Source organism: Vidua macroura, chromosome 17, assembly GCF_024509145.1.
Source record: "Vidua macroura isolate BioBank_ID:100142 chromosome 17, ASM2450914v1, whole genome shotgun sequence".
Taxonomy (NCBI): Eukaryota; Metazoa; Chordata; class Aves; order Passeriformes; family Viduidae; genus Vidua; species Vidua macroura.
Window position 1 is genome coordinate 9960396 of NC_071587.1, and position 23795 is coordinate 9984190.

General features: G+C 44.9%; 1 protein-coding gene across 1 annotated transcript in view; it reads right to left on the reverse strand.

The window, feature by feature from the left end:
• Positions 1–23795, reverse strand: part of NTSR1 (neurotensin receptor 1) — a 55553-nt gene that overhangs the window by 12816 nt on the left and 18942 nt on the right. Inside the window, exon 2 of the mRNA XM_053993287.1 lies at positions 4286–4487. Coding sequence (XP_053849262.1) covers positions 4286–4487 — 202 coding nt within the window. The remainder of the gene's footprint in view (positions 1–4285; positions 4488–23795) is intronic.

Here is a 23795-nt window from a genome sequence, read left to right on the forward strand (position 1 = left end):
AAGAGATCCCCTGCCCCAAAAGGTGCAGCCACCCCTGGTTTTTGCTCCTTGGAGGGTGTTCATAGAGCACTCTGATGCTGCTTGTTTTATCTCACTTGGCAGGCTGCAAAGTAAACCTACAACTACAAACATCTCTGGGAAATATATACAACTATTAAATAGGTAATTTATCCTCCCAAATTTCAGTGTGACACTTCAGCTGTTAAAATCAGCTTCCACTCAAGCTTAATGCCACCAGGGTTTCGCTGAACTCCACTTGGAGTTGCTCAGACTTTTTATTAGAGATACAAAGTGCCATGAATTTTGTTCCTTTCTTGAAAAGAAATGATTCATGAACAAATAAATCTGCTTTCCTTAGAATATAGGAATTATGAAATACAACAGTTTAAGGAGTTTAAGACTGGTGCTCTTCTGTGTATTGTGGCTGCAAAGTATGAGCTATCCCTGTCTGTAGGCTGGTTAAACTAAATCTCATGGCAATATTCTCCTCCTGAAATGAAAAACTCAGACTTGGAGCATTAGTAAGGAGAAACAAATGGACTCTTCAAAGTATTTGTTCAGAAAGAGAATTATTAATGCTCAAATTAATGAAATACATGGATATATCATTAATTCTTGGCCTTTGTCTTATATAACTTGACAAAATGCAGAGGCCCCAAAATGATAATTTAAAAATTCACGGACATTCAGTAAAAAATGCATCTTGACTTCATCTGCTAAGAGGCATTTTACTGAAGCATCACCCAGCCAGCTGTGGGAGACTGAAGGATATTATTTTAATTGGTTAAACCTTTAAGTGCTTTATAATTGCTTTCACTAAGCAGCTTCAGTAACAGAGCAAATGCTACCTGGAACTGATTACATTTTAATAGGCTTAGCCAACCCTTGCAAAGCCTCCTCTTGATGTCCATCAATTTGTCTCAATGTCCTCATCAGAGCTCAGCTGTGCCATTCAGTAACTCCTGCCTTCCTTCCATCCACGTGGGAGCTGATCTGACAGGCAGCCAGGAGCTGCTGAGGGCTGCCTGGAGGAGAAGGGCTGCAGGCAGGAGTATTGGTGGGGTTATCAGTCCATGCCACAAAACTGCCCCCTTTCCAGAAGACATTTTGGCTGAACAGAGCTTTCATCCCGAGCCAAGCTCAAATACACCCTGATTTTTGCAGCAGAGAGAACTGGGGTTGCTCAGCCTGAAGAAGGCTCCGGGAAGAACGTGCTGCAGCCTTCCAGTGCCTAAAGGAGCTCCAAGAAGGCTGGAGAGGGACTTGGGACAAGGGCCTGGAGTTATAGTACAAGGGGAAGAATGCCTTTAAAGTGAAAGAAGGAAGGGTTAGACTGGATATTAAGAAGAAATTCTTCCCTGCAAGGGTGCTGAGGCCCTGGCACAGGTTGCCCAGAGAAGCTGTGGCTGCTCCATCCCTGGCAGTGCCCAAGGCCAGGTTGGATGGGGCTTGGAGCAACCTGGGATAGTGGAAGGTGTCCCTGCCCATGGCAGGGGGTGGAATGAGATGAGTTTTAAGGTCCCTTCCAACCCAAACCATTCCATGATTCTATCATTGTTCTGGTGTGTGAGTGCATGTGAGTATTAAAGGTTATTTAGAATTTTATCAAGTGATTGGCATATCAGGCTGTGCAATCAGAAAACTTCACACTTCTGTGAAGCATCACACAGCTTTGGGAGGCTCAGCATTCCAGGGCTCCAACATAGCCAAGGAAAAGCAACACAAATTGGAGGTGGTTTAATGAAAAGAATTGGATAGGTGAAGGAGGGTATGGAATCTCTTGGTGGAAGGTATTTTTAACAACAGAACTGGTTGCCCTGATATCCTCAGTAAAAAAAGCTGTGAGCGCCTGGAGCCCTCTGAATTTGAATCCTCACACCTGGTGAACTCTGACAGCAGAGAGGGAATTACAATCAGGAATCTCATTCTTACTGACTTAATGAGTTGGCTCCCAGGCAACAGGCTTGACACATTCCTTGATCCTGATCAGCCTCATTATTTTGTACATGACCACAGTCAGACAGAGCCAAGAAAACACACAAATGCTACCAAAAGGGAGGAAAACACTGTTGTGGGTGTTTTGAATGAGGCTGTTAGCCTGGCCACTTTTAGCTCTTACTTCAATGTAAACAAATACTTAATCCCAGTACATTTGGAGCAAGGAAGTTTTTTGCTGCTCTGATCTTATCCAACAGCTCTGCACACCATGAACCACAAAAAAAAAATTGTTTTCTACGCACTTCTTTTACAAGCTCTGAAATATTTCACCCTTAGACCTAAATCAGCCTTCTCTGTACCTCAGGACAAAGTTCACTTTTGGAAATGGAAAATACTTTTACCCCCATGAAGCTCTGATACTCAGCCAGCAGTTTTATAAGAGGGACAAGTGTCATTTTTCTTTTCCCACCCTCTTCCACAAATGAGCCCAGACTCTGCTCATGATTTTGGCTGTCATGGATGCTAGGATAAGTCATGCGAATCCTTGTGTATTTTTTTGCTACTTTTCAGACAGCTCAGAGGCTTGGGTTATTAAAATGTAAGTCACAAGGAACAGGTGACAAAAGTAAGTGTGAATCAAGCACCTCCAGTAATCAAGTGTATCTGAAAAAATGAAATGCGCAGGATTTCACTCCCATTTTCTGGATAAAGAGAGCATTTCTGCATGGCGGAGTGAATCACAGACAAGAGTGAGGCAGGATTTTTTAATTTGCTGGATCTTCCTTAGCACAGAAATGCAACAAACAGCTGCCCTCTCATTGCCTTCCCAGCAGGGAGGGGAGCTCAGTCCTGCTGCTGGGGTGGCCCTGAGGAGATGCCTGGAATATCTGGGCATCCTGCACGGAGGCACCTGCATGGTGCCACATCTGACCCACTTTTGAACCACCTCAGGCTCCAGACTGAAACCCTCACTTTTGCCAAACATTCTCAGCTTTTGCGGTACACAGCAAACACAAAAATTTGCCTGGAGAAGAAAAAGAGGAAGCAGAAGAAGATGAAAAAGAAAATTATGCTTATTGTTCAGAAAGTGAAGGGTTGTTTTTCAGTGCCTCGGAGGAGATGTGGACCTGTGGGTGAGGGGTGCACTTCCTCCAGTGCTGAGGAATGCCAGATGTAAATTTAGGTTTCTCTGCTATTATACATGAAGAACTCTCTCTTCTTGATGATCAAAGAGGATACAATACTAAAAGGAGAGAGGGAGAGGTGTGTGAGGTGGTGTAGTACAAGTGACAAAAGGCAGCTTCTCACTTCATGGCAGCAGGCAGAAGTGTTAAAAACCAGAAAAAGATAGCAAGGAGCAGAGTCCTTGTAGGCTTCCTGGGGAAGCAGGGCTCCCTCCTCACCCACCCCTGGATAACAGTTAATTGGGGTGCAGAGGCAGTAAGCAAACACAGTCCAACAAGGTAATTGTGGGGCATTTAATGTCCCCTGTGTTTTTCTTTCCTTTTTCTCAGTAGGCGTTTCCCACTTGGAAGCTGGGATGCAGACGTGGCTAACCTATGGCACAGGCAAGGAGTGCTGCATGGGATGCATTCCTTGTGAAAAACAGCTGGAAAAATGTCCTGGAGGCTCCTGGTGCCTTCTCTAGGGATTTCTCTCATTGGAAACCTGGTCTGAGCCAAGGCATTTCAAATACCAAGATGCCCCATCCCTGGAAGTGTCCAAGGCCAGGTTGGATGGGGCTTGGAGCACCCTGGGATAGTGAAAGGTGTCCCTGCCCATGGCAGGGGTTTGGGACTAGGTGAACTTTAGGGTCCCTGCCAACCCAAACCCTTCTAAAAACACCAGAACATCAGAAAGCTTTCTGCTAACAAATTCTCCCCATCTCATGTTTCAAACCACTATGGGCACACTTTGTTAGCTATTTCGGGTACTATTTTTGAGCACCTTTTGCTTTATCCTCTCTAAGGTTAAGCTACCAGATTCTTCAGTCTTTTCCTCATTTTATTTAATCAAGACAACCACTATTCTGCAGCGCAGCTCAATTCCTGAGTGCAGAATCTTTTATTTAAGCTCTGTCTGAACCAGAGCTCTGCAGAAAAAGGGAAGTAATGAAACAACACAAGCAAGGCTTAAATTGCTGTCGACTAAATCCCTAAAATGCTGGGTTGGTTTTGCTTTTCCAGAGTGAGCAGGTCTGCTCGTTAGCTTTGCAAACCAACAAGCAAAGACAAAAGGAGAGGGCGTTCTGGGCAAAAGTGTTTTCCAATTTCCACCTGTTACTCTTCAAGCTATGTTTCTTTAGACGGCTCCAGCCAGCTGCACACCGAGGGAAGGCGATACTCACGCAGGACCCTCACGCCGTGCTTCAGGGCTTGCACTCTGCTGGGCTCCATGGACATACTGAGCATGGTCTGCTGCCCACCAATGGTGCACACCTGGTTCTCCTGGGCCGCCTGCTTGAACATCACCAGCAGCTGGTTGGCGATGATGGTGTTGAGCACGGAAATGACGACCATGGGGAACACGAAGGAGATGAAGGTGTTGACCTGCAGGGGAGAGATGGGGCACAATCAGGGATAGGAGCAGCGGAGCAGGAGGCTGGGTTTTATTTCTCAAAGCAACAGATGGACAGCCTGCAGTGGAAAGCTTTCCCTCCTCTTACTCAGCTGGTTTTGAAAGTTTGTTGTACAGAGGGAGAACTCAAACGCTGCTGACGCAGGTTCATTCATGTCGGTCAATACCCAAAAAAGGCAAAATCATTCATATCTAATGACGTTCTTTTTCCCTTTTCAGTGCAGTTCATTGCCAGAAATGTCTCGACTGAAACACGCCATTGATCTTTTCATCTCACAACCAGCAGGATGCTGCTTAGCTGTCATCATGCATAGCGTGACTTCTAAATAACAGTGTGTTATTGTCTTTTTCCTGCATTATGAGCACTCCTTGGGATCTTTTTAACTATCTTTTTTTGTCTTGTGTCCTTTCCTTGTAGATTTAATGACAGCGTTTTGTTACCTCATAACTACGTTAAATAAACCTTGTGCCTTAAAGGATTAAAATTGATCAGAATAAACAAGTGGAAATCGTAATGTTTTTAGTACAAGTTATTTGATTACTACAGTTTTGATAAAATTAAATGGAGGATCAAATTTAGCAGTGATTGAATCAAGTAGGAGTCACAGTTCATGTCAAATGCAGGAAAGCTTTTGGGTTGTTTAAAAACCCCAGTGGAACTGAGCTTGGCAAAGGGCAACCAAGGGAAACAGAGGCATGTGTAGGGTTTGCCTGCACATCTGCGAGGCTGCCCTGGTGGGATGGGGAGCTGCTCTGCTAGGCCCAAGAGCTCATCCTCTCTGCTGGATGGCACAGGAGGAGACTCAGCACATCACTCAGCTGAGTGTGGAGCAAATCAAAAACCCTTCAAGATTTTAGAATTTCAAAATATTGACAGGAATTAAACCGTGCTGCAAATCGCTGTGAGTGGAATTGCATTAGAAGTGATAAAATGACAAAAAGATGAAACCATGAAACTCAAGAGGGAATTTGCTCAGTGGGAGGGCTCCAAGGCAGGCTGTCTTCTTCCCCAGACAGGGACTTATCTTTCACCTCAGTGATGTAGGACACACAACAACCCTGCACTCCAAGCCAGCCCCAGGTCCCTCTGCAGATTGCAAAACCTCATCTAGAGACAGGTGCTCCATCTGCTGGGATGGAGACATCCCCTCTCCACCCACCCACGCACCCACCCCTGCTGGACCATCACCACGGTGGACAAGGTTCTCTGTACACCCTGTGTCTGGTGCAGATTTGTGGGCTCTGTGCTCTGGAGGGATTCAGAAATGCTGGAGGTGAATGAGAATCACCCAACCACACCCCCAAGATGCTGCAGGGCATCTGTAAAAGGAATGAGCAGCACATAAGCACATGGGAGCAGAGGCACATCAGAAGCATTTCACTTTCTTTGTCCATAGATCTGAAGCAGAAAGTCCTCTCTTGGTGAAGACAGGCTCTGTGGTTGCTGCCCAGGTTTTCTTTGGATGGATCAAGTCTCCGAAGCACCAGCTGGGTTTTGTCTGTCTCCCACATGGTGAGAACTTCCTCTCCCGTTTTATGCTGGTAATAATAACAGAGCTCCTCTGCGGGCTGAGTGAATTCCTAGATACACCCCACCACTACAAGCTGCTAATGGCCTCTTTTATTAAGTATAACACAGTTTCCTACGCTTCTAAAAGATCTCACAGCCTCCTGTATATAAAGAAGAGTTATCTTTTGGAGTTGCCTCCACGGGCTAGGACAGATCATTAAGCAGTAAGGACCAGCTATTTCACCTTTGCCATGCAGCCGGGCTGAGCTGGAGCACATAGGGGTGAAATGATTGCTCAGATTTACCAGGTCAGACTAAGACATGAGCCCTGTAGCTCCTCTCCTCACTCCAATTTCTGTGGTTTTAGCTGCAGAATGCCCTTCTTCTTCCCCACTGCTGAACAATGTCTGCACATCAGCAAAAGGCACCACTTAACTCTGGAAAATGTTTCACTCTGTCACCTGTGATTCAGGATTTATTGGTTTTCATTCTAAATTTTTGCCCTAGCTGTAAATTACACTTGCTTGATATAATTTTGCAGAACTCTAAAAGTCTTTTCCAAGCTTTCTTAAAAGCCTTGATTCATTCCATAGTTGCATTGTGAAGTCTTTTAAAGAGCTTAAGAAATTGGCTAGAATAGCATTGACTTTCCCTTTTAGGAATTGTTATGGTAAAAGTGGGAATATTACATAGTTTCCATCAAAGGCTGCATTTAAAGATTTTTTTCCTGCCTTGATTTGTAGGAAAACTCTCATACATTAAAAAAAAAAAATCGATATTTTCCCCAGTAGCAGAATGTTTTAATTTGTTGAAAGAACTATGAATTATTTGCAAGCACAAAGTCCCAAAGCACATAAGGGCTAGAAAAAACAATTTTCCTAAGCAAACCCTTTATATTCCCTGTTTTTCTGTCGAGCTGCTCACTGGGAGCCCAGCACACTGTGCACATCAGTGCAGCAACACCTCATTTTCAAGTGACTTTGCACACTGCTGGAGCTGGTGCCTCCAACAACTTCTCAAAGTTAGTGGAAATTTCCCACTTGCTCAAGAGGAGCTGGTCTGAGATCCCAGGATTACATATTCGAAAGTTCAGAAGAAGGAAGACTTGTAGAGGTGTTTAATGGGATTTTTTACATTTTCTCCAACATTGTGGGCTAAAGTGGATACAGCTGCCAGTGAGCACCCACGGGAGCCTTTGGAGCTTTATAAATCTTTACAGACTACTCTGGCCCCAGGAAGGAGGGCTTAGAGACCGTGCAGGCTCATTTTTGACCTGAAGGTCTCAGATTTATGTTGGCTCACCATGGAAAGCACAGTCTGTGTGATGCTGGATTTACACTAATCCTGTGTTCAGGGTTATTTGGGTGCACAAGCACAGGGGTCTGCCCTCATCTCTGCTCTCACCAAGCACGGTTCAGTCTGTTTCTCCTCTCCTTCAAAACTGATGTGTTTGCACCAAAGTGAACCCACCAGAGCCCAGCACCACAATGGGCAGAATGAGCTCAGTGCAGGAGCCCAAAGCTGTGCATGGAAAAGCTCAGCCTTGATTGCCCTCTAGGCTAAAGAAAGCCACACAAACACAACACCACAAACCCCATGACTGTGTGCTAAATCCTTATTAAAAACAAAACAAAAAAAATTCCAATATTACAGCATTTGCCAGTGTCAGGACAGAATGGAACACTGGTCCAGTCCCATGCTGCTGTCACTGCTGGAATCAGTGCAACCCCAAATGCTGCTCAAGCACCAGGCTGGCAGCATCTGTGGGATGGGATTAGTCCTCAGGACCAGATCGTGTTTTGTCTGGTACAGAACAGCAGCCTTCCCTCCCAGCACTGCCTGAGCAGTGACAGCCAGAGACCCAAGTCACTCTTCTCTGGCTGTGCTGAGCAGGACGATGACAACACAGGTGTCACCTGGGGGTGAGCTCCCAGCAGAAATCTCTGCTGAGACCCTGAACCCCCACAGGCACGGCTGAGGGATCTGTTCACCTGATGGATGCCAGGATGAGGCAGAGACACCTCTGTGACCCACCCAGTCCTCAGAGGTACCACACCTTCATTGTCCCCAGGGTGGTGACAATGACCTCCCTGGCTCCATCAAGGCCAGCAGGCCTTGGGGTCCTGCCCTGCCCCAGCACTGAGCCTTCCTGCCTCTCTGGTGATAATCTTCATCCACCTTTCTCTTGGCTATCCAGTGCCAAAGGTGATTTCAATATGAAACAGGAATCATTGCAATTATGCAGGGTTTTGCAGGACACAGGAGATGGAGCAAAGCTGAGGACGGGGCCTCATATGCTCATGAGAAGATAAATGGAAATTTGTGGGATTTAAATCAAACTTCTAGAAGGGAAAATGATGCATGTATCAGCCTCACAGTTAGCTCAATAAAAATCAAACTTTGTGTGAGACAGAGAATTCAGCCTTGTGAGTTTTGCTTCTTCCTTCCAAACAAAAATGTGGGAGAGACATGGGAGAAGGGACAGCAAAACCAAGGGACACGAAAGCAGAACCCAGTTCTCAAGTTTGTGACTCTTCCTAAATCTTTTGCATGGAAAACTGCTCCCCTGGCTCTGCTGAGCTTCCTGCTGACGTTCACTTTTGCCAAGTCGTCCCTCAAATCATTTGAGTGTGTGGTTTCCCTGGGTTACCACCACAAGCAGCCATCAATTCCCTCGCAGCTGTGATGGAGAAGATGAGCACAGAACTCCACAAGGAACTCCCCAGAGGGCTTCAACAAAGTCCTGTAAATCAGAGGGTTTGCAAAGACTTATTCTTTTGTGCTCCAAGGCGACTGTTGGAGGAACACAGATTCAAAGGTCACTTTGGAAAAAGATGGGGTTTGGATCCCTATTACAAGCCAAGACTTTTTTTGTTAGATATATCTGAAGGCAAGGAAGGTAGAATTTATGAGAATTACACTTGTTTATGGGTCATCTTTGCTCCCAGCAAAGCTCCATCACCTGAGCCACCTGCATCTGACTGTTCCCACGGTCCATCAGCACTCGATTTTGGACAGGCACAGAAAAAATGAGTGAGGTCTTGGAGAACTCATGGTTAAAAGCAAAAATGTAAGGCTAAAGGCTCTTCTGGAGATACAGTGGCAAATTCAACACTGTAAGTATTTATGATAAAAACAGCCAAGAATCAGAACTACTCACAACATTTTAATTGAAAGAGTTCTGATGAGAAAATAGAAAATGTTCCAATACTGAGAAAATAAAAGATTTTTCAACACGGGTCTTGTGTTTTCCCTCATGCCTTTTTTTCCAGATAAACAAATAAAATCCCCCAAAGACAATGGAGCATGAAATGCTGGTCACAGCAGCAGCACAGTGTGGTGCATCCCATGGAGCAGCAGCTGGGTGCTCTGCCAGCAGGAACAAGGCCCCTGCAGTGGACATGGGGGCCAGCTGAGATTAAGGGATCATTTTAACCCTGGGTTATGACAGGGATTTTGTGTCAGGGATCAGAGATGTTCCCTTGTAGCCTGATAAATGAGGTGACAGCAGAGGCAGACCCTTGGTCTCTGTCAGCTCAGCCTCTCCAGGGACACAGCCCCTTCCAGCAGTGAGCTGGGATGCCCAGAGTGATTTTCCTCCCTTTCTTTTCAGGTCTGTGGGAAGGACAATTAAAATGGAGAGAAGTGTGGATGATGACGAGCTGGGAAAACCTCATTTGTACCCACTAAGCTTCTGTCATATCTCATTTCCCTGTGCACACCTGGGCAATGCTGTAAGATGGCTGCAGCCCTCCTGTTTTCTGCTGGGGAGGATTCTCAGTGCGGAGACTCCTGGGGATGTACCTGGGGAAATGGGTGAGAAACCCCAGAGGAGCTGAAAACTGACTCGGGAGGAGATGTGTCCTTGCTGGTTTCCTGGAAGTGATGAGGGAGAGGACTGAGGATACAGAGCATTGTTTGATTTGTGGTTTTGAGCAAATCTATTAAACCACAGAGCCACATTTTAACAATCTACCACATTCTGGTTCACCTCATTTCCAATGGAAATGGAAAGCAAATTATCCTCCCCCTGACTATGGAGGCAGTATTGTTAGCATATGTCAATCAGGGAAGCACATTCTGCTACAACAACATTTGGCTGCCAAAAAATCTTATTTGACTAAATGTACTTTACAAAATTACTGGTTATCTCACTCAGTAGCCAGAATTAGCATTTTTTTAACCAGCCAGTGGATAATTTCAGCCGTTAATAAGCACAGCACTGCATTCCAGGATACAGCAATCTGTGCAAGACAAAGCAGGGAAGGGGAAGGTACATCGTGTTGGGATGCCAAAGGGAGCATTTGGCAATGGCACTTGTGTTTGATGTTCACAGGATGTGTCTGATGAAAAAAAACATCCACAGGTTTTTTTCCCCCACAGTAAATAAATTACAATCTAATCAACCCCACCTTTACATTAGCTCTCCAGCTTTCCATGGCAATTGTCACAATTGTCAGGTAAATGCCATTCCTTAGCTACAACAGGGCAGGAGAGGCTAGTGTTTGTGACTGACAGAAGAAAATGACCCCTGCTTTTGGAGCCAGTAACTGGCACAGGGGAAAGCATGGAAGCTGGACAACTACAGCCTAGTAAGGGAATTTATCTCTTCTGGAATTTTTTGAGGGGATCAGTACTGGCTCTGGTCCTTACCTTGGATGAGGGCATCCTGGTATGGGAGCACAAATCCTGGCTGAATGGGAATATTTGGCCAACTGCCAAAGCCTGTGTGTGTATCTGGAGCTCTACCAGTGCATTTGAGCAGGAGCTGCCAGTTTTATCTCGGGCAGGTTTGCCGGTCGTGCTTCATTTCAGGCAGCTGCTCTCTGCAGCAGCCTTGACAGCGTGGCAGGGGTGACACAGCTGTCACCCTCGGACAGAGGCTGGCTGCTGACCTGGGTGGGAGGCTCTCTGTGCCCTGTGCAGACACTTTTGGTGGGTGCACGAGGGTCTGGTGGAATCCTGCATCCCTGGGGGGTCCCCTCGCAGCACCAGAGTGACACAAACCCCACTGAGCTGAGCCGTGTGAAATAACTCTCCCCTTTCCTCCTGAAGAGGGACAGGATGCAAATATCTGTGTAGATCCGGGATATAAAATCCCATCATTAGCTTCATGTATAATCAAAGACAAGATACCAAAACCCAGTTATTATTTTTCTCTTTGAAGCACCCTGAGAATTGGCCACAAAAACCTCTGATTGTAGATCCCAGTGTACCCTGTGCATTTTCTACCCAGCTAGAGGTGAGTACACATTGCACACACATTATCCAAGGTAACAGAGTGTGGCCCTGTGAGTTGCTCTGATCTCATCCCAAAGAGCTCCCCTGTTCACGCCCTGGAGCTGCAGGAGCTCAGAGAGACTGAGGAGCACCTTCCCTGTGCCTCAGGGAGACCTTTTCAAAAGCGCTGAATATCAAGCTCAGACATTTCAAAGAAAGGTTAAGATGATGTAAAATGTTGCTCCCAGTCACAGGTATTGATGTCAAAATGTGTGATCAGCTCTCAGTTAGAGAGGCAAAGTCTGAAGCCAGGACACAGCTGTGTGGGGACACTGGGGTGGATGGCAGTGACAAGCAGCTGAACCTCAGGAGCTGGGGCAATGATGAGAGTGTGAGCATGAACACAGACACAAGCAGAACACCCAGAGTTTTTTTCATCCAGGGGGAAAAAATCCCCCAAAAAATTGGAAAATTGGGGAAAAAATCTCAAAGAAAATTGAAACACAGGCTCATCCTGTCCAATCCATTGCTGATTAAATAACTCAGCAGGTTTTGTTGACCTCAGCTGGCATCAGGAATTGGCCAAAACTCTGTATTTCAGACCTCTGCAGGAGCCCCAGCTTTATCTCTGCTTTGGATGTGGTCTGGGAACAGGAGACTGCAGGTACTGGTGCTGAGGTGAAGAAAGAGAACAGACAAGTCTGAAGATAAATTATCAGAAGGAACTTCTGAGTTCTTGAGTCACTGTGCCTGCAGCCATTAGTGTCAGTGAGCCTGGAGCTCCATTAATTGCACAGCAAGGACAGGTGAGCATCTGTTCCTGACACATCCGTTCATTTGCTTTACTCATTGAGGGAAAACCCCTCCAAAGACAACTCAGAGGATAATGCAGAAAACTTGTTCTTGAGCTCTGGCTGCTCGATGCTGTGGAGCAGTTTCAGGTTTTGTATTGGTAGATATTTATACCAGAAGAAAATCCCTGTTTCTACAAGGCTTGGGGTGGCAGACTGCAGTCTGTGCTGTACTTGGAGAGCTACAAGGTGCAAGTACCTCCAACCTGCTGCACAGCAGGAGGACATGGCCAAGCACAGGGCAGTGGTCCTCTCCTCTCTCTGTGCTGGCTGGATGCCTCCAGAGCTGTCTCCAGCTGGATAATGCCAGCCATGAACTCTTCCAAAGAGCTTAATTTAGCTCTAGCATTGAGATCAGAAAGAGGATCTGCTTAAACTCTGTTTTCATTAGCATTTTGTGTCTGCTCCACAGTAGTGATGTTTTCCTGGCTTCTCTCCCTAGATCTGTGGCCATCACAGAGACTAACCAGGCAGTGTGGATTAAGGTTTTAAGAATAACCAACATGTACCATTTTTGAGCCTGTGTGTGGTCCTACACTGATGAACTATAATGGGAATGCAGAGCAGCTAATGATGTTGAGAAGCTGAGTTAATCACATACTCTGCAGGAGTTAATCAGATACAGAACAGATGGAAATAAATTGCGCACTGACAAAAAAACATCCATCATATCTATGGCAAAAACATTCCCATTCATAAACTTCCCTCCTTGGAGGAAACATTTGTACATAAAAAACAACATCTGATGCAGAACAACTTAGATGGGTCTCTTGCTCATGATGGGTTAGAAAGATGTCAGAGCACTGAATAATGGTGGCATTCCTGAGCATGACTGGGTACCTGAAGGATCATTTAACCTCATTTCCATGCATGGTTACAATGCTGTGACCTGAACTGTTTTCATATTTATTTATTGTAAGTAACAGCAAGAGATATTATTCATCCATAACTGTTTCATATAAATCTTATTATTCCTACTTGCACACAAGGGTAATACCTAAATATTGAATTCCCTGGGGACCTCAGAGCTTTTCATTACCTCCTTAAATGCCAGAGAACCTACTCCATTATAACTGTTTTTAAGAGAAAAAATCCTCTTTTCCTGGTCTTTGCCCAGGAAACTGGGCAAACTCAAACTTGAATGGCTCTGATGATTCCACCTTCCAAAGAGAAAGAAAAACTGTGAAATTCAGGAAATCCTGGAATAATGGACTGGAGAATAGACAAATTGGAAGGTTCTAAGGTTTACCATTGTGCACTGGAAATGCCTTGTATATCATGGATACTCAGCTTTTTCTCTTAACAAAACTGTTTAAGGAAAAATGTTTATTTAGAATAATGGAAGAGTAATAAAAAAAAACCAACACCAAAGGAAAAAAACCCAAAACCAAATAATCCAAGTTCTCTCTAGGATTGAGCTTAATAAAGATGATGAATCTGGGGCCTTTTGCATCTCACTTCAATTAATTTAGGGCCTCCTGCCACTGATTTAAGAGGGATATGTGGAATTTAAAAAGGAAGGGGTTTGGTATGGGGCAGCTGCTGCCTTCCTGTACCTGGTAAGGGAGGACAGAAGAAGTGACAGAGCAGCAGTGATGATCCTCCATCACATCATCATTAACCCAAATCTTCAAATCCTGCCCACTTCCTCCTTCAGGAAATCACAGAATCACAGAATATTCTGAGCTGGAAGGGACCCACAAGGATCACGGAGTCCAGCTCCTTCCTTCTTCGTTTCCTGTGACTGGTACAGTGAGCTACAAGGTAAATGAATTCAATTTACCCAATTTTGCTTGCAACCAGGAATAAAGTCAATTCATATGCTGTCAGTTTGCTGGCCTCAGCCTTGCTCCTCAGATCCATTGCACTATTAAGGGCAATATTTTTGGTTGAACAAAAACTCAGTGAATAATGTTCATGCTTTTCCCTTTGAACACACAGGTCTTTGGTAACTATTTCCTCCTCACCCTACACCCAGCAGCTATGTTCTACTGAAGGGGAAGTAATACTTCAACTTCAAATGACAGACTAGAAGTAAACTTTAAATAATTTACCAGTGCAGTTGGATTTCAGTTCTCACTATCTGCTGGTATTTTGGTTCCTGCCTGTTTTTGCCAAAGGGATATTGCCCATTGCCTTTCACAAGATATTTGAGTTTCTCCAGCTCTGCTTATTGTCAGCCCTCTAAAGAATTTAATAAATCTTCATATGGTGCCTAATGCTCCTGACAACTGAGTAATCCTAATCCAGGTTTTGCAGCCATTTTCTGCTTAGCCTGTTTTGGTTCTTCTTTGCTACTGGGTTGCACGAGTTGTGGGGGCTCACGGGGTGGACATCCATCCAAAGAGTCTCCATGGTGCTCCCTGTGGAGCAGACTGATGCTGATGTTGAGTGTGGCTGATGATGTCCTTGTCAAACCCCAGGAAATCAGCCTCTTTCCTGTGTTCTTCACCACAACTGCAAGTGCTCAGCACATCTGACACTCTGGTGTGGCTTCTGCAGCCTGGGATGCTGCAGGAGGAGCAGCCACCAGAGCCTTAAGGACAGCACAGGCTGCTCGTGTGTCTGAGTGAACTATCACCAAATAAATAACTCACAGCAGCTGATTTTGTGAGCCAGCACCCAGATCCTTGCTGCTCTAACCTGTGCCTGCTATTCCTTTCTTCTTTGGTTCATGCTTGAGATGGCTGTTGCCATGAATGAGGCTGTTATGCTTGGATGTTTACTCAAAGACAACATCAAGAAAAATACTCAAACCCTGGTGACAGCCAATTATCCCCCAACTTTTCTTGTTCTGGCAATACTGAGTCATTTCATCCCTCATCATCAAAATGGATGCCTTTTCCCCACATGGGTATGAAGTCACTCGCAGCGGCTGTTTCAGGATTCTAACTGCACAGTCTGCTTCAGCAGGGGAACAAAGCCAAATACACAAGCAGGGGAGCATAACAAGCAGAGATTTCTGACTGTGAAGAGCAGCAAACAGTTGAATCAAGTGGTGCTTTCTTTCTTCCTTCCCACACTCTCCTGGTAGGTGGATCATGACAGAGGAAAGTGTGGGTCTGTTTAGCTCACGTGGTGCTGTCAGGCTCCAGTTTTACACTTGGAATGAGTGTGTAAATGAGTGTGGAGCACTCAGGTGCTGGGCTCCCCTCTGCCCTCCGTGTCCCAGCCAGGTCCCTCTCTGGGCACAGGGCCTGGGTGGGCAAAGCTGCAGAGGCCCCTCTGTCCCACCCTTTGCAGGGAAAAAATGAGGATGCAACCAGCAGCTGTCTGTCAGGAAAGCAGAAACTCATTAGAGCACAGGGTAATTAATAAATCAGCTCCATTCCCCAGGATGCTGCTGAAGATTTAAGATAAAGACTTTGTTATAAACCAGCCAAGGACTACAGCCTTCAGCCTGATGCATGAGGCACACGCTGCAGGAGGATCCAAAGGAAAGTTAATTTAAACGAAAACCCAAACAAATGGAAAGAAAAAAATCATTCTCCTATTGAAAAAATACATCAGACCCAATTCTGGTTTTGCATTTCTGCCAGGTAAGGTGGAGGTAGAGGAGGGTAAGAGATGCTATAGTGTCTGAGAGACAAGTAATGTCATGACAAAAAAAAAAAAATATCTGTTGAATTATATTTCAGGATCAATTTTTCTGAAGCTTTTTGTAATATTTCACATATGCTGAAAAGTCTCATTAATACAGCTGGTAAAATAACAGCTTGTCTGCTTAAAGTAATTAGTAGTTGACAATTGGGTTGAATTTTAAATCCATGAGGAGCTTTGGTTAGCACTAATAAATGTTGATTAAGGTAGCAATTAAAATCTAACAATCTCTCTGGGGGTCTGAACTTAAAAGCTGAAGTTTGGAACATACCTCAGTTTGCAGAGAAAATGCTACAGTTCCTCCCCAAGCTGCTTTATTAAGCTGTGGCAGTGTGGATTTTTATTTCCTTTGGTTTTTTTCTCTTTGTTATTTTTTTTTCCTCTTTTCTTTCAATTTTTTTATTTTTCTCAGTTTACACAAATTAATTGCAGCCTAAAGTAGTGCTCCACAGCCTGGGCAGCCACCAGCACCTCTCCTGGCTGACATAAAGGCTTGGGGACAGTGGTGACATCTAGCAGAGTGACGTTTGAGCTTTCTCTCAGGAAATGCTGTGGGACCCTCTGGACGTCCCTATTTCCATGGCAGTCCTTCCCAGGGGGCAGTACCTGTGTGTCCCTCTCCCCATCAGGCTCTGAAGTGGGCTGGAGAGATCTCCAGCTCTGCTTCAAGAAGCTCTGCCTCGCAAACACAGCCAAGAGGGGAGGTCAAGGAGTGCTCATCTCTCCTGATTCCCTCCCCCGCCGCTCCTCAGAGCATCCCATAATCAGGGTGATTGGATGAGCTACCAAGGAAGAGTATTGACTAGGCAGAGTCTTGAGGAAGAATAAAATTCTCTCTCTTTGTTGCACTTGAGCAGTGTGAGCAAGGCAAATCACAAAGCACATTTTGTTTATGACTTCTTGTACTGGTTTATCATCAAGGCACTATTCATGGAGGTCTCAGGTTCTTTGTGATCTTACTTAACCCAGTACAATTTCAGTCACTTCCCTGCATTTTTTCTATTTTGGAAGTCAGAAAGCACATTTGTATTTCATGGAGCATCTCCTTTATAGTGGCCAAATCCTTTTGGGTTTTTTTGTCACTCTTGCTGTCGGCAAGACATAAACTGACCACAAAACCAGATTTGCCTTTATCACACATTAGCTCTGCATCTCCCATTAATTATATTGCATCCCCCAGGTTTTAAGATGAATGCCAGTGGGGGAAAAAACAGGAATACAATGTGAAATGGGAGCACCTTGGTCCTCTGGTGCTCCTGGGAGTGTGTCGGTACTTCTGCTCTGGTCATGCCACTTAAATCAACAGACTTGTCATTAAATTGTTTTCCAGGTCTGTTCCTGCTGACTTTGGGAGCTGCTGAAATGAGCTCCTTTTCCTGCAGGGTACTTGCCATGGTTGTAATGTTAAAAACAGACCAGCAGAAAATTTGTGCACACCGTGGTCAAATCCAGGGAGCGTTCCTGGGGCAAGGCAGGGAGGTCAGGAGGAAATTGCATCCCTCTGACTTCCCAGGGCTCCTGCTGAATTTGGTGGCTGCTGCTTGGTTCTGCTCCTGGCCCCAGCATCCCCAGGAGATGAAACAGCCTCCAACCTGAACAGCCTCTCATTCTGGGAAGGAGCTTTAATAATCAGATTCTTTTTAAGGTGCTTTCTTAGCCCAGCCTGTGTGATCTGAGTGCGGCTGTTGGTTTCTCCACAGAACTGTGTGTTCCTGAGAACATTTCCTGAGTCCATTCATTGTTAAGGATATTTACAGAAAAAGAGAGCTGGAGAACTGAAGATGTCAGGAGCTGGAGGAGGAAAAGGAATAAATCCAGAGGGTGGAAGAAAAGCTCATTCACTATCAGTCAATGTGTCTATCACTTTCTTTTTCCTTTTTTCCTTCTGTGTTGTAAGGATGAAATACAAATGGCTCGGATAAATGTGGAAAAGAATGCAAATAAAAGCTTCATAGCCAGAGACATTCAGAGCCCTTTTTTTTTTCAGAGGAGGCTTAAGAACTGGATGAAATTGTCCATTTCTATTTGAGTGAGCAATTTCCATCCCTGAAACTTTGGGACAAGTTGTTTTCTCTGCAAGATGGACACAAGGGTTGAACCAGCTGGGAACTGCAGCCACAGAGGGGAGGGAACAAGGGTGAGCAATGATTTGGGTACCTTAGCACTGCAGTTTTGGGGTTTTCAGGGAAAACAGCTGCTCTGAGAGGGTCTCCAGTGGACACAAGTCATCCTGGACATCTCCACCCACAGCCAATACCACCCTCCACACGGATCCACCTGTGCTGCAGTGGGCACTCAGGGCTGCTGTGGAGACATCACCTGGGGTCTGGAAACATTATTGCATGGAAAGCCATGAGCTCCTGAGGAGACACCAGGGTGATTATTCATGCACAGGCTTTCAGACTACTTGAAAGGGCCTATTTAATATTTTTACAGTAATACTATGCACTCTGCTGCTTTTACAGTAGAATTACAGGTGTCATCCTGAGGAGGTATGTGTGGGGGGCAGGTTTTTTGGAGAAAAGCCATTTTTCCAGGGAGACAAACAAGGGGCTGCAGAGAGATCTGGCATCTCCAAGGAGCTCAGAGGATCTCCTGGTTTCAGGATGCTGCCCTGACCCCTCACAAAGCCATGAAGATAAATCAGCAGGGAAATACTCAAATGGTGGGGACAGCATGGAAGGACACATTGGATCAAGTGACATGCAGAGGGAGAAATCCTAAATCTAGCACAGGTAGGGAGGAAAGTGGGTATGAGCCATCTGTGCCTGGTGACAACATCTCTGTTGGCCAATTAAAAGCCACTGCATTGAACAGGTCAAGTCCTAATGAGCTGTGGGTCCAAAACCTGACTGGGCAGCTGGAAGACCCCATAACCCCAAATCCACGTGGTCTTTCAGAAAATGAACCCAAGGCAAAACAGATCGAGAAGGTCACGGCTCTCTCCTGCAAACCACAGCACAGGCAAGCCCTGAATGCTTCCCCATTTCTCAAAATTGATTTTCTTTTTTCCAAATTAAAGTACAAAATGAACATGTGAGACCAAATGCTATCGGAGCAGACTGCAAATGAGGCTAATAGGCCAAATGTCAGATTTGTTTCTGCTGAGGAGTCATTACTGAGGAGTAGAGACTTTATGTAACCTGCTTTGCTCTAAAGCATAATCCAGCCAGCTAATAACTGGCATGAGAAAGGTGCTTTGCCTGTGGAATGGCTTCTTTGCTGCTATAAATTTCTCTGGACCTTATCCCAAAAGGTAGAGGTACCCACCTGGCTGTAGCCAGTGTTTGAGGTTGGCTAAAAATCTGATGGCTAAATAATTCTTTGGACTCTGTATGGAGCAAAGGTATAAATTGCTATTCCTCAAATCAAGAATCTGATTGCAGGTTTAGAAGAGTCTCTAACCATTTCCCCATGGCAGCTCCATCTCCTGCAGTACAATTCACAGGCTCTTAACAGGTCTTTTTCAGCTTTACCTTTCTCAAAACCACAGAGCTCCATGGAGGAGTGTCTGAGAATGTTGACCTGGAGCAGGTATCAATTTCCAATATCCTGACTTGTGCAATGCAGGAATCAGGAGCTGAATCCAGGCCCCCAGTAACTCATGGTGCTGTCCAAGGCTCTGAGTGTGGCTGTTGGTCACATCCCCCTCTGCTCACAGAGATGTTGCAGCTGCTGTTGCTGGCACTTACTTACACCGGCCTGTGCTATGCATTAAGCAAAATAATTTCCTTTTTGAAGCACAAAAATTTCAGTGCAAAAATTGCTGCTTTTATCCATAAGGCAGGCTGCCCAGACACAAGACTCTCTCAGGTAGGAACCATTCCTGTCCAAACAGTTGTGGAGGCAGATTCCTTACAAAAGAGGAAGTGATTCAGCAAGATGAAGTAATCACAGTGCCATGAATGCAACCAGGATTTCCCTGTTAATTACCTCACTGTAAATTAAGGGACCATTTTTTTATTAAAATTAATTCTCATATTTTAAAAATGTATCATTTAAAAAGGGCATGTACAGAAGTGTTTATCACTGATACCCTAAGATGCTAATTTCCAAATGTTATGGCTTGTAATCAAGTTTAATTTTCTGACTTATCCTCCAAAGGAGAAACTTTATACCAGTTTTGACATTCAAATTACCTTTGATTTGCAAGTCCAATACTGCCATAAATATTCATAGCCAAGAATCGACTATTTAGCCTTGAATTTTTTTATATTTTTAATTCACTCTAAAAACCAGCTCCAGAGCGAGCTGAAGGAATGAAATGAAGCACATTTTCTCTGAAGCACTGCGAGCATCTGCCTCTGCTACCTAACAGTGAACTGACACATCCACGCTTCTGTTTGATGCCGCCGAACAAAACTTGACAGCGAAATCATCCTTTGATCCTTTCCCTTCCATCTCCTCACTAAAAGCTGCTGCGAGACAGGGGCTGCTGCCCAGCACTGCTGTTGTTTTGGCACGTGGCACGTCCAGCCCGGGACAGAGCAGGGGCAGCCCACGGCAGGGGCAGCCGCTGGCACGGTCGGTGCCACGTGCGGGGCTGGCACGGCCGTGCCCGGCCTCTGCTCTGGGCAGGCAGAGCCCTTGGGCTTTCACAGCCACACAAACACAGCAGCTCCACCAGTGCGGGAATCAGAAGGACAGAAACTTCCCCAGACACTGAAGGGTTTGATCTGCAGCCTTAGAAGAAGCTTAGGTTGGCGTAAAAATGCGATACACAGATGTTAAGCAGAAAAATAATAAACTTTTATTATAGTTGTAGGTGAGAATGTGCCTTAAGTAAGTGAGAGGCTGTACTGATAAGATGGTGAAGAGTTATAATGTAAGGGTGTGGTTGTATGGAATAAATTGAGTTTGGAAGTTATAGTAGAAGCCAATGTGTGCATGTGAGTTAGAAGCCCATTAGATAAAAGTATCCTCAGTACAGTAGATGTAAGCAAAGTTGATAGGTTAGAAAAGTAAAATAAATCCTGTGGCAACTGTCTATTGGATTAGAAAGTTCTAGATTGCCTTGTAATGAAGAAACTTGTGACTGTTCTTGAGCTACAGCCAACTGCTTCCTCTCATAGCTCTCAGGGTCTCTGAGACTGATGTTTATCTGAACAATAAATCGTTCTGAGCTTGAAAATAGTCCTGTCCCTTCATTTCTAGCAGTGACAATGATACACTCAGCCTGAGCATGTCCATGCAGAGCATAAAGCCCAGCTTGGCACGGGGGAGATGCCTGCTGAAAGAACACCAGGCCTGGGGGGAAAGAGCCTTTTGGTGCTGCCTGGCTGTGACCCTGGGAGCTCACAGACCCTTCCCTGCCCAGGGTGACAGCGTGCCAGCCCTCAGCACGCTGGCCACAGCTATCCCAGGAAAAGGCAGCAGGCTCCAGGCCATGGGAGGATCCCTGTCCCCTCTGGCAGTGACAGCAAGGTGTTCTCTTGCTGCTCTCCTGCAGCCCCCACATCCATTCAGGCTTTGACACAATTTCAGTGACCGAGGAGAAAGCTGTGCTGGGGACTGGCAGCTCTCAGGGGTGATGTGCCAAACTCCTTTCCCCTTCCCTGAGCAGCAACCCAGGTGAGAAGCAGAAGAGCTGAGATGCTCCAGCCTCTGCCCTTGTTGGTGGGGACCTCTCTGGTGGCTGATTTCAGTCTCAAAATGTTCTAAAGATGCTCCATTTTTCCTCCAGCATCTTGTGAAAACATGGGTCAGTGTGGGATGGGAAGAGGGGCAGGATCAGCTCAGATGTTGAGCAGAGGGCTCTGAGAATCCTCTCAGAGCCCAACTCTGAGGCACAGAGCAGGCAAACACCTGCACACATCAGTCACAATAAAGGGCAAATTAGCTTCATAATGAAACATTCTCCTCTTTTCAGAGACTGATGACTTCTTCAATTTTTTTTTATATCAGGTACACTTCAAATGTAATTAGTTTCTCCAGTCTTTTTTCTTCTTTCAACAATAAGGCAGGGACAGAGAAGCAGCACTATTACTACCCATTTCTTAAAATAATTTCAATTTGCAAAAGGCTAATAAAAAACCAAGATACACTGTGAACCTTTCTGCCCTTAAACCAAGGAATTTTTTTTAAGCATAAACATCTACTTCTGAGATGAGCCACTGCCACTGCTTTAACCAACACAAGATGGACTTTGACACTGCTTTTATGGCATGTTAGATACCCCCAGCTCACCCTCACCCCAGGGATAATGAATATGTACCTGCTTTTCCAGGAACTCACCCAGATCTTTACTTTGTCTGTTTGCTTTTCATTTCAGTTCAGTATTTTAATAAAAGGTATTTTCTCTACCTGCAAAATAATAGTTCACAATGGGTGACATGTTCGTTTCTGATATTGTTTACCTCTTCCATTTGAAAAGGAATTGCTTGCAGTAAAGCTCCATTCAGTTGGGATCTGAGTGTAGCCTCGGAAACTCCAAGCTTTGAAAATGTGAGATGGACCATAGAAGATCAGGGATGCCAATTTCAGGTCTGTTTCTGCCAAAAAACCTAAAAAATGTTATTATTTGGTGGGGCGATGTTCCCTCTGGTCAGTGCCTAGGACTAAATTTAATCCAGGACAGCAAAGCCCTTCCAGATTCACTTTCCATGAAGGATCAGATATGAGAAGGATGAGCATCAAAACCCGTGAAATGAAGCAACTCAGCTCTGAATTGTTTGCAGAGACTCCACAATGGTTAGAGAAGACTCATAAGGAAACCTGGACTTTGTTCTCCCAAATAACTCATGGCAATGTACAGGAGATGATCCTGTGTCACTCTGGCAGAAAAAAAGACGTGACAATGGCCTGAAACTTCTTGATTTTTGATTCAGTAAAATCTGAGAGTCTTTTAAGTGACAAGTTCTCATAAATAATTCCATCTAATGGAAGATACTTTGGTAATTGCGGTATTTTAATTTCCACCCTTTAAGTGCAGAGAATTCTCATTAGCACTCAGCATTCAGGTATGCAAAGAATTTTCATAGAGAGAGAGTAGCATACACAGTGCTGAAATGGTGGAACTATGATGAATTTATGCATCATTTTATGGACAAAGCTATTAAGTGATTAATTAAGCAAAACCGTCCATTCCCTGGGTACAAGAAAGTTTTTATTATTCCTGTTCTTCAGGTAAATAGAGGGAGGCACAAAATTACTAAGTCTGGCCTAAACCTCTTCTTCCCAAGCATTTCCACAGTGACTTTCTCTGGTTTCTAGCAAGGTTTATTTATAAAAAAAGCCTCCAAGGTACCTTGGAGAGTCTGACTTTCCATGCTTCAATCTAACTCCTATGCAATATTGCCTTGACTAAAGGCAATAAAAACATCCACAGGGGAGCTGAAATGCCAGACTGGCAGGTTGAGTGCATGAATATTATAAATGAATGAAGCAAAATTTGGATTTCAGGACAAAAAGTTGCCTTTACACCAATGCAGAGAGAACTGGGCCTTGTCATGGCTGTTTAAAGGAATTTGCAGTATTTTGGAGAAGCGACTCCTCTGTTGCTGTGTGCTGCCAACTCGGAAACCAAGTCATGGAAATTCAAACATCCAGTTCTCAATTATTCCACTGGCACTGGAAGTGCTGAAGGAGGAGGAGAGGTATTAAACAAGAGTGTGCAAGAACAAAAGTGCTGGTTTCACACTGAACTCTGAGCTCTCTTGTGTAGCAATGACTCACAAAGACTCAGGCAAGCAGCACTCTGCAAAGGTGACACCATGGGCAAAGAATGAAGAGTCATTTTCCTTCTAATTGTCTCCTGTCTTTTAATTGGTTTAAAAACTAGATGTTAGCAAGGAGACAAATGCTGCTTCCTTCTTGTATACTGCAGTTAAATGCTGGGAAAGGTAAAGCACTGCAGGTCAATCTGGTGGGAATCACAAACTCACAAAAAGACTGGTTTGGGTTGGAAGGGACTTTAAAACTCATCTCATGCCACCCCCTGCCATGGGGGGTGGAATGGACCTTCAACTAGATCAGGTTGCTCCAAGGTCAGTCCAACCTGGTCATGAACACTTCCAGGAATGGGGCACCCCCAGCTTTCCTGTGAGTTGTTCCCTCCATTTAGGCTGAGAGTTACCAGCTCAGAGAGGCATCACTGGATC